Source organism: Wolffia australiana, chromosome 1, assembly GCF_029677425.1.
Source record: "Wolffia australiana isolate 7733 chromosome 1, ASM2967742v1".
NCBI lineage: Eukaryota > Viridiplantae > Streptophyta > Magnoliopsida > Alismatales > Araceae > Wolffia > Wolffia australiana.
The window spans coordinates 1,588,444-1,600,667 of record NC_135835.1 but is presented as its reverse complement, the minus strand read 5'-3'; the positions used below and the strand labels follow the sequence as shown (position 1 = coordinate 1,600,667).

General features: G+C 37.0%; 1 protein-coding gene across 2 annotated transcripts; it reads left to right on the top strand.

The window, feature by feature from the left end:
• On the top strand, window positions 1-3,287 carry SCL30 (SC35-like splicing factor 30). 2 transcript variants are annotated; one of them, XM_078572499.1, is made up of 8 exons: window positions 1-118; window positions 888-1,046; window positions 1,138-1,215; window positions 1,864-2,028; window positions 2,116-2,153; window positions 2,310-2,397; window positions 2,475-2,648; window positions 2,988-3,287. In XM_078572499.1, exons 2-8 carry the CDS (start codon window positions 895-897, stop codon window positions 3,109-3,111), a joined length of 819 nt encoding a protein of 272 aa, XP_078428625.1. In that variant the 5' UTR covers window positions 1-118; window positions 888-894; the 3' UTR covers window positions 3,112-3,287. The 2 variants fall into 2 exon arrangements, with proteins under 2 accessions (XP_078428625.1, XP_078428633.1); XM_078572507.1 differs by having other exon boundaries at window positions 16-99.
• Window positions 3,288-12,224: the final 8,937 nt, after the last annotated feature.

The following is a 12,224-nucleotide window of genomic DNA, read 5'->3' as shown; positions in this document are numbered from 1 at the left end:
TTTCGCCCGTCGACAGATTTTTCCTCGAGCTTGGTTTAGCGAAACCCTCAGTAGTCTCTCTGCTGCTCTCGCCCTCCTGCAGAGCTCGTTGAGTTGCTGGTATTGCCTTCCTCGGCTGGTGATTTCTCGCTCTTCATCCTCGTTATCGCACTTCACTTCACCGATTTTCACCAGCTCTAGGGTTTTTTCCGCGGCCCGCTGTTCTTGCTTCGCGAAGTGCCGTTTTGTTTGTTTATCGCCTTCATCTGGGTTGTTTGCTATTTGTCTTGTTTACTTGGTTTCCGGGGATTAAGTGCTGTTTCGCTCGTGATGTATTATGAATGTTTTTGGTTTCTTGGATTTGTTTTATTTTCTTGGAGTAAGATTGTCGTTCTCTTCAAGCTTGCTGGAAGAGTTCCTCTCGCTATTCTAACAGTCAGCAACAGTTTAGGGTTATTTATCAGCACGGTGGGTCAGAAACATTGGTTCGATCATGGCTGAAGTTTCTCTTGTCATTAACTTCTTGTGATCGGATTATCGGTTGTCGTTTTCCATCTTCCCGAAGTCGACTTTCGGGAGTGTCATCGATAGTCGACTTGGTGCATTGACAAACTGCTTGTGGTGTTGTGCTTACTTTAGATCATTTTACACGTTCTCTCAACTTTATTTTAAAATGTAACTCATACTTGAGGAAGTTATAAACCCTGGATGTTAATCACCATATCGTGCACCCGAATCCTTAAATCTCACATTCTAATCCCTACATCTAAAACCCTAAACCCTGAAACATTTTTCCTGGGCCCTTGGTTTTAAGTTAGTTCACCGTGATAACCTTTTCTTATCCCCATGTATTGAACCATCAATCCCAAAAATTAGATTTGATTTGACCTGGTTATAATGCCTTACAGCTCAACCATGAGGAGATACAATCCGTCTTACCACAGTCCCCCAAGGAGGGGATACGAAAGCAGAGAAAGAAGCCCCCCCAGGAGAGGCCGTGGTAGGTACAGTGGCCACAGAGATGAGAACCGGAGTCTTTTGATTCGAAACATTCCTCTAAATTGCAGGTAACTACTCCTTTTCGGTTAGCTTTTTGGGGCCATGTCAATTTAACTCCTAAGAATGCACTTCTCTTTCCTTTTTCTCTTACTTTTACAGGCCGGACGACCTTCGTGTGCCCTTTGAGCGATTTGGACCTGTGAGAGATGTTTACTTGCCGAAGAACTATTACACTGGGTTAGTTTCTCCTTTTTTTTTGCCTCAAGTTTATTACCGTGGAACTCTGTGGATCTTTAATGCTTTCATATCGTTTATTTACTCATGTTTTTAGGTAATAAGCTGTCTAGGTTTTGTCACTGTATTCAATCTTAATCTGATCATGTACCTTAAACGACTGCTGTGCTTTTTTACCCGTACGGGAAGAAAATTTATACATCATCGTTAATTATTTCTATATTAAGAGTTTTTCAAATGGTGCTCAGGGTTTTTTGTTTCGAGTATAACAAGCCCTGGATTTGATGAAGGCTACTATTTAGTACTGCTTATCTTCTTGATTTCGTCAAAGGAAGAAGTTCTGATATAGTCAACAAAACCAAAATAAGAATTGGCGACCAAGCTAGGGTTTGATATCGTGGTTAGTTTGGAGCTATGTGAATATCAAGTGCTTCACGTAATTTCAAGGAAGCTGGGGATTCTGTGAAGTCGTGGATTCCATGAAGTTGCTGTAAAGCCACTGCCTCAAACATTTCAAAATTCATTAGAAAGATGTTTCAAGTGGCAGTAACTATTTTGCTGCTTCGGTTTGTCGGTCTCTCTCAAGTGTCCCTGCCTCCCCCTCTTGATTTAATAAATATTTCGGTTTTTATTAATTAAAGATCTGTGCAGGGAGCCGCGCGGCTTTGCTTTTGTGGAGTTCATCAACCCCTCTGATGCATCCGAGGCCCAGTATCAGATGAATGGAAGAGTCTTTGGAGGCAGAGAAATTACTGTAGTTGCCGCAACAGAATCTAGGAAAAGGCCTGAGGAAATGAGCAGAAGGACGAGAGTTAGGTATGTTTAATCCCATGAATGTTATTAATTTTTTACCAATGCAAATCATGCGACTGATCAAAATATGATTCATTTAAAAAATTGCAGTAGGGACCCTCCTGGTGGTCGTCCATCTTCCAACTATGGTAGGCGTTTTGGAATCTTGTGAATAAGTTGTTTTTCAAAACTGATTCCCTTGACCTCTGGCATTACTTTACAGAAAGATCACTTTCAAATAAACCTATATTTCCGGTCTTTCTTTTTCTTCCAACACTAATTTGTCATCGATCGATGCACCCCAGATCGCGACTACTCTCGGTCAGTATCGCGTTCGAGATCCCCAAGATCCCCTCGCCGCCATTCAGATTCCAGAGGTCGTCAGAATTCAAGGTGGGTCGATGCTCTTTTTACGTTTTGTACGTACTATACATGACAACGGCTGACTTTGACGACGTTCAAAATTTCAGATCGTATTCGCCTGATGGAAGAAGACCCAGGTCCCGCTCTGTGTCCCCGAAAAGGCATTCGAACAGTGGCCGATCTCCCAGGGAATTTCACAGAGATGGGGATGGGCGTGATCCCCGCAGGTCTTACTCTAATGGAGCCAATCGCGGGGACCGAGATTTGATCAATGGAAACGAGTAAGTGCCGATATTGTGAGAATCATTAAGCATCAAAGTCACATGTGCCAACGACACCATCATTGAGGTCGACAGAGATATTGACAACAATGTTGATATTATTAGACCAATTTCGTCAACGTCAACCAGCATAGTTGACGAGGATGATGACAAGTTTTTTTGTATTTATGGATGGTTGACTGTGACATTGATTGGTTGCATTAATGTTGACGCTATCATTGTCAATGCAACATCCATCGTTGGTGTCAATGCAACATCCATCCGTTGACTGTTCATGAAATTCTTCTTAGGCCTGTTGTTGGCTGTTCAATTGAACTTCATTTTATATGGACTTGGCAGAGGAATGAGATATGAGGAAGAGGGACCCGGCCCGAGTCGCCGGTCTGGCTCGCCCCGGCGCGCGTCTCGCCCGTCCCCCAGATCGCGTTCCCCCTCTGTCGAGTCGCCTGGCCTCAGCAGATAAGCAAAGTGTTTCATATGAGGCGAGGTTAGTCGTTTGGGGAGATCAATGGTGTGCTATTGCACTGGCGTCCATAGCCTTGAAGTTGACTTGTGGGCATGACGCTTCGTTTGTGGTAGCTTCTCTCTTTTCTTCTCTTTAGGGCCAATGACGTCAATGAGCATGAAAAACTTTTGCCATACAGGATCTTTCTACAAGTTCATAGTCTTAGCCGAAACAACAACCATGGATGTCCGTTTCTTTGGTATTTCTGCTAAATTATTTAAGATTAATCGACATTTTGGATTGATCTTTGTTTGAGTTCCGACAAAATTATGTAGGATTAGTCTTCTAAAGATTTTCACCATTTACTAGCGAAACCAACTAAATCCACAAAGAAAGGTTGAATTTATGAATTTTTAGAAGGTATCTGAAGTGAAATTCTGTTCTCAAAAAGAACGAATGTAAAGAAGAGAAGAAATGCTCCTTGGAACATATAAATGGTCGACCCTTGTTCTTGTGAGAAAAAAAGATGCACCAACCACTGAAATCATAGTTGGAAGTTCTTTAACTAAAAAAAATACACTCATCGCAGTATAAAAAATAAACCAAATGCACATCGTCCTAGAAGCTTCCTACCTAAATTTGAGGTCTCTTATGAAAAATATATGTTTTCAATGAACCTTATTTAGACAATCAAAACACGGAGAAAACTACTTAATAATAGTATCCTAAGTGGCTTTGTTATGGCGCAAACTAATACAATTAACATAATACATCTGAATCACAAATAATGAACAAAGGCCTCAAAATGTGTGTAATGTATTTGAGCATAGACAGCCTCTCGTTTGAGGTTTTGAACACCGGTGGAGAGTAACATGTTTTTCTCTGAGATTGATTACTTTTTTTCCATATGGGAGATTGTTAGAAATATATGTGCACTGTAAGCTAATCACAATTTGACATTTTGTTCAAAATTCACAGAGAATATATCCATTATAATGCACTTTCTATGCTCATATATGAACACCATGAATACATGCAATGATTAAGTGAACTATGATGATATCAGAGTACACTGATAACTTAACTTTAAATATGCATTTATAGATATTTATATCCAAAGTACTCATGAAGGACATTAAAGTACGTGGAAGTAATAATACTATCTAGTCATGCTCATGTGATGAGCAAAGCCAACCCCATAGCCATAAGTGTAAATACACAAAAGAAAGATAGTGGGTATTCTTTGGGGAAATATTCTGCTGAGTATATTCATATGAAGGATATTATATCTAACGTCAATCAATTTGATTTATGCCATGATTGTGTAAATGGTCCTTAAATTAATTTGTATGAATGATGTGAATGATAGTGTTTTGACTAAGACGTATGAGTCTCTGACTATGAGATTAAAATCAGCCCACCTCAAATCCATCAAGAAATCTATGAAGGTGATTAATGTGCCAAGATGAGACCGTCCACCCTCAATATATGAGGATATAAATTCAAAGCAGAACATCTAATTAAATCCAGAGTCAAATTAGTGGGAATATCAAAGAAGGTGTTCAACGATCATTTTTGGCATTCATCGATACTAGGTAGAGTAAGTTACTAGGATTTGATAGTTAACCATACCTTAAGTCTTTTGAGAGTCACACTAGGATGAAGGATTATACATTCATTGCAACTAATGATTGTAGAGATTTCATGATAGAGTTAACAGACTCCTTCGTATCTTCTAGAGCACGATGTTTTACTTGGCACCCCACAAATGGCAACTCAACCTAGCAAATTGATTCTTGATTAATTAAAATATATGGTGATATATTTAATTAGTTTGGTTCACTAATAAAAATTACTAGTATGTTATAGTTATTTAATAGGCTGATACATATGCCCAACATATCATGTGCATAATATTTTGTGATGTTATTAGGTATATCATCAGTTAAGTGTATTTTATAAAATTTTCAGGAGAAAAAAATGAAATTATCTCAAGTAGGAACTATTTTTTATACCAATGATAGTCATTCTTAAATGACCTCCCTCTCTTCTCTTGCTCTTCCCAAGCGTTGCATATGGTGAGACTAGATGGTGAGAAAATCTACTTGGATTTTTGGAAGCACAAAAAGGGGGAAGGCTCTAAAGATGGACTGTATACATATTGAGGTTGGACATCCAAGGATCCCAATGATTACAAATTTTTTACTCTCTTGTTGATGATATTATTTGTGTGTTTTGTTTAATATTTATTTTTGACTGAGTCTATCGACGTAGTGCTCGCCCGTCCTGATACCAGTACCGGATGCTGGTATCGGGACGGATGCTATATCAGATACCGGAAAGGCATTTTTCGGTATCCATTTTTTTAGAAAACCGGATACCGGATATCGGTTGCTACAGTGCCGATATCCGTCTCGATGTCGGCATCCGTCTCTATCTCAACGGGGCAGATGACGATATCAGATATCGGATGCGGATATCAAAAACTGATATCCACATCGAATTATAATTAAAAAATATTAATTATTAAATGGTAAACATTACGCAATGGTTAACGTGGGCATGAGACCAACAGAAGAGCTTTCTAATTGATCAGACATCTCGTATAATATATACAGTCACGTATTTTTAATTTCTTCCATATGGGATAACAGGATTCGGGTTTTGTGTTTAACTCGGAATCCCTTTATCCATATGGAAGGAAATAGAAATCTTTGTTTCTATTTATTGGACGGTGTACTCATATATAAAATAAATAATATATATAAGGGTCTTAAAACGTAGCGGTAATTAATATAGATATTATTTTAATGTTAAATATATTGTCGGCCTCATTTAATATATACAGAGAAAATTTTCTAATATCTTCCATGTGGGATAACGGGATTCTGAGTTTACATTAACTTCAAATCCTGTTATCCCATATGGAAGAAAAAAAAAGCTTGCGTTCTATATATTAACGGACATTGAATATAAATCAGAACCATACAATGCGTATAAAACTTATAGGTAGAATATGAAGTGTAGATTATTTTTATCGATTGATACCGGATATCGATCCCGATATCTGGGTATCGAAAACCGATATCCGGTATCCGATATCCTTTTCGTCCTCACCCCCCCCCCCCGACATCCGATACCGATATCCGTCTACCCCTCAGAGATGGATATCGCCCGATATCCGACGTCGTCCCATTTTTTCTCGAATATCGGATATCGGTTGTCTGATACCGGATATCGGACAGATATCGGTTGGGCGAACCCTATATCGAGGATATGAAACCCAACATGTGGGTCTTGAGATGCGCTTGGGATAATCATAAATGCCCTTATTGTTATCATGAGACTCTCAAATTGATTTGATACTGGCGTTTAAGAACAATCTTGGCATATTGAGGCCATCTAATCCTATGTTAATCATGCATGCTAGTTATTGTTGGGTTATAGAGGCCTAGATATGGATGAATAAATCGAAACCATTTGCAGCGGAAGACTCGAACGAATCAAACATCATCATTAAAACTATTGAAACAATGTACCTTTGCACAGATTGCATCCATGATTTCTTGGATCCCAGAGTGAGACGAGTCAAGCTGCTCACATGTACAGCCTCTAGACGTATCCACACGATCCTCGGCACGTCAAATCTCCTCCTTCTGCTTGACGAGCCCCGTTCTACCTCCACCATCGTCATTACGCCGTTTTGATCGGATCGAGCATGGAAAGGGGTGTGGGGAGAGTGGAGAAGAAGGGGAAGGCCCCTTGAACAATTCTGGCTTGGGTGAATTTCGTTTAGGGCCTTCCCCTATTTATACTTAGTGGGTATTTTTCATAAAAAACCCCAAAACTTAAGTACATCTCTGACGTCCAAAAGACCATTTACATGTGACCCTCTAGGCCCATGTATCAGTCTAGTTAATGACTCCAACGGCCCACATTAATTATGGCCTTTATTGGCCTTCCAAATTAATTAGCTATATCATCATATAGATCAATTAACGTCATATCAATTTAACCCAATTGATAGGTCGAGTCTCCAACACGTGGGTTGCCAAGCTACACCTCGTGTTCTAGAAGATACAAAGGAGTGTGTATCGATACACTCATGGAACCTGTTCATCATCGGCTACCGTGCATGTATAATCCCTCATCCACTTGGCGCTCCTTGGATGGCTTAGGGTATGGTCAATTGAAAAACCCTAATCGATCATCCGAGTTAGTACTGATGCATTCGAAAATCATCGAAGAACTATTCTCTGATATTTCACTGCCTTGGCCAAGGACTTCACCGCATCATCTTCCTTGAGCTGTTACCTCTTATACCGAGGGTGGACGATCTCATCTTGACCACTCAATCATCTTCGTGAATTTATTGATGTACCCAAACTAAGACCATTTAGAATCCCATGATTAGAGACTCGTTGGCCATAGCCAAAGTACAAATGTCCATCAATAAGACGTCTTTGGTGTCTCAGGTCTAAGGACCACTTACACAACCGTGACGTGAATCAACTTGATTGAGAGTTCAGTATAATACCATTCAGGGACTCATACGGATCAATTCAATGAACTCTTTCTACTAAAGAGCACCCACTATCTATTCTTAGTGTCTCCACACTAATGGCTAGGGGACTGGCTATACTCATCATATGAGTGAGGCTAGATAGTGCTATTCTATCCGGATACTTCAATGCCCTTCTCGCGTATCCTTTGAATGGGAATGTTTAGAACACATGCTCAAATACTAGTGATCTCCATATTAAGATCTCGTCATAATCCACTAAGTCTGATCATATATTCATGGACTTCATTATAAGCATCACACGTGCACTATCATGAATATGTTGTATTAATGAGCCAGGATACGGGTGTGGAATGTGGAATGTGTGATTGGCTTGCCGGACACATATATTTCCATCCATTATTTGGGTAGAAAACTTTTCAACAGAGGGAGAGTTGAATTATGCACAAATAATTCTTTAATGGCTCATCATAAAAGAAGAATAGTAATGTGACTGCAGCTAGTGTATACCTCTTAGATTTGAAGTATAATTTAAAATAAGAAAAGAAGTAAGAATCAAAGAGACACAAGTTTTTTAGATTAGGTTGGGATATTCTCTAGCCCTATCCAATGAAAAATCCTAATCTTTCACTCAAAGTTCTTTAAGATACACCAAACATATCAACCTAATCATACTATTGGGATCTATTGGCCTAAATTGATCGTGTGAAATTGAACTTCAACAAGGGAAATGTGTAAATAGATTCACAATTTATATATAAAACAACAAATAATCATACTAACTTGTTGGGAACTACTTCCACCCTTGACTTTCTCCTTGGGAGAGTGTTTTCAAGCCATTCACTTGTTCAGCCTCCAGATATGTCCTTGTAATTGATGTGATGATGTATCCACTCCCCTTCTGCTCCATCTCTTCTTGATGTAATTGATGTGATTACAGGGGGAAGCCTAGGTTTGGCTAGCATGGGTGCCTAAATGGGTGCCCCCTCTATTTATACTTATTTATGAACTTTTTAAAATGTCCTTATAATTTAAGTAAATCCACCAACATCTATAGACCTCAGGTCTGTAACCCTATAGGCCCATGTATCATTCTAGTTAATAACTTTAATGGCCTAATAACTTTTGTTGGTCAACCTTATTAATTAACTATATCGACATATAATTTAATAATTCAGGCTTAATTTTATCCAATTAATTGATTCAGTTTCCTTTTTGTGGGGTGCCAAACTGCTCCTCGTATTGTGAAAGATGCAAAGTACTCATTGAACTATCTCATAAAACCTTTACTCTCATTGGTTACTGTTTTTGTATAATCCTTCATCTATGCGAGACTCCCAAATGACTTCAGGTATGGTTTACCATCAAAGCCTAATCATTCATTTAGTTAGTACTGATGTGTCAATCTGATGATTGTTCCCACTACCCTAGGTGGGATTTAATTGACTGAAAAGTGTCTTCCCTAACATGAATCAACCTAATTTATGTTTGGGTATATACCATTCAAGGATTCGTATGGATAAATTCAGCGAACTCTTTGACCAAATATAGTGAATTCAGGGAACACTTTTGGATATCCTTAGTGTCTCCGGGTCAATGGCCATAAGATCATTCACACTTATCATATAATTAGGATCATACAATATTAGTCAATTTGGATAGATCGATGTCCTTCACGAGTATCCTTTAGATATGATTATTTAGAATCCATAAATTGGGCAATCGAATGCCTAACCCATTGAATTAAAGAACATTTATGTCACTCAAAGGACATAAATGTGATTTGAAACCTAAATCATAGATGTTTCTTATTATGACACAAATAGAACCCTCACATCCAAAATATTTGATTTATAATCCCATTTTTTTCTTTAATTTATATGTATTTTTATTGTTATTGGTGTCCAGAATTATCAATATCCAATATATGTCAATGTTATTCAAATAATTTGATACTTAAGAATGACTCTTATTTGAATATATAAAACCTATTATATTTGATCTAGTATCCTACAATGCAACTTGTTGATGAAGTGTCTGATTTGCATTTTCTCCATTATTTTCAACCTCATTGTCATAATTGGTGATAGTAACTTTTTGTATAAGGGTTATTCAAAGCCAAGGGAGTCCCCTATATACAAAAATATAGTTCCACATAATTTGACTGGACAATGACTTACTCTAGTATTAATATTTATGCACTTGTCCTTTACTTTTACCATTATAGTTTTACATGTTGTGGCTTATATTTTGCATAACGAGTTGATTGTAAATATCTCTTATTGAAATAAACATTTTCTTCGTCACTGGATCAGGTTTAGTTATTAAGGTTTACACAGGAGAAAGTTGAACCAATGGTTTGACTCTTAAGTAAAGATTTAGAAATAGCCTCATTCATTGTGTTCATATCAAATAAATTCAGTACTCTAGTCTGATTTTGCTGCTATTATAGTTTATGAATTCATACTTCATGTATTATTTATCATTCTTGGTTGGCAACCCATTTCACAAAAAAAAAATTTAATGTCTGAAGACTTGGCTAAATAATTTGCAATGTGTCATGCTTTTGAAATACATCTAATAAATGTAACATGAACCAACAACTTAATATTAAAATCTATGTTTATTAACTTCATTCATTTACTACAAGATGTGGGATACTTTGATACAATTATTAATATTTTTCTCTAAATGTCTTAAGAGCCAACAAGTAGAATTAATCCATTAACTCTCAAGAAGCATTTTTAGAGATATTTCAAAGTCTGTTGTATTTTTTAATGGTAAAATACATAGTTTATCACAATCATATTAAACAAACTAGATCATAAATGTTGGGTTTCGGGATGACCAGCAATCCCAAAAAGTTTTTGCATGAAGACATACATACGAATTAAATCATTCATGTGAAGCTAAAGTTAAAACACTACCATGATGAGATCACCTTCTGCGAAATCAAAGTTCCAGCCATTTAGCTTCTTGAGCAAATTATCTCAAGCATCGCATGGGCCCCACCTCTAGTCAGATGAATGTGATGCTCAAGATTTCAGATCTCACACCTCTTCGAGTACCATCATAGATCTGAGATGTTCTTCTTCGCTTTAAATTGCACCAGGATATGTTAACGCTCAAGGAAAAGATGGAAAAAAGGGGAGGGCCTAAGGAGAAACCTATATGCAATATCACTCAATTAAGATTTTTAAACATTTTATACATCATAGAGGTTCTCATAAAATCCATTCGCATATGTGTGTGACCCTCTAATCCTATATACCAGCTAAGGTACTAGCTCCATAAGCCAAAGAACTCTTATCTATATCTAAAATACAGTTTATCATCGATATATTTAACCAAATTTTTAGGTCAAGTTACCATCAAGTGAGGTACCAATCTACACCGCATGTTGCAAATTTACACAGAGTTTAATCAATTTTCATTGAATCGATATGTCAACATAATAAAACACAACTTTCTATTTGCGAGATGCCTTTGGTGTCTCAAGACTAACTAACACAAAGATGTATTTTCTTCTTAATAGGCATAAGGAACAACCCCTTACATTTCTATGGCCTTGAAAACATTCCAGAGGTCTGCTTACTCATGTTCTGACTGAGAAGTAACACCTAATGAGGCACTTGGTGATCTATGTCCTTTGTGATAGAGGATATAATTGTACAAGCCTATATACCATGCATTGTTTAATCAAGTTTGCCAACATGCGAGCCTAAATATACAAGGAAAATTGTTACTTAAATCAGTGAAGTTGACATTTAGGTGTATATCCATCCAGGGATTTGCACAAATCAAATCGGCGAACTCGCACCTTATATAGAACACCATTTATCTCCCATTGGTTCCTCAATAAAAGGGTGATTGGATCATTGGACCTCATCATGAGTACGAGTATAAAGTGTTATCACACCAGGATATTTCAATGTCCTTCTCAAATATCTTATGAATAAGAATGTTTATGATCTGTGTTTAAAGATAATATATCACTATGCTATAACATCATCACAATTTACTCATCGTTTCATATATAATTGAGTCTTATAAATGAATTCAAACAATACTTATATATTCGACTGGTATTCAAGCCATATCATTCTATTAATAAATATAAATTGTGCTATCTAGATTAATGGCCAGGATAGCAATTCCATGAGATAGTTATACATTTACTGAATATAAAAATTTGCAATGAGTATATTTTACAATAATAATCATAGTCATCACACTTGAAATAACAATGCAAATTGGTAGCCGACTCGATGGTTCTTATGTTGAGACGTTTTTCAATAAGACAATTATATGTATATTTTGGCTATATCTATTTTATATTATATTATAAAAGAATACAAATTCTAAACTGCTTTACTTCACTACGACATATATTTAATGATATCAAAATTCAATGCATCAATGTTTGTCTTGCTTTGTTGTCCGAGATGCAAATTTCAAAGTACATTGCTAATTATTTCACTTTTCTTTTTATATCTTGTTCGATTAGTCCCTTTAATTTTTTTTAAGAGTTTATTACCTGTAAGCCTAAAGAGTGGATTTTCAGTGCATATATTAAAGAGGACATCAGATTTTGCAGCCCGGACAACAG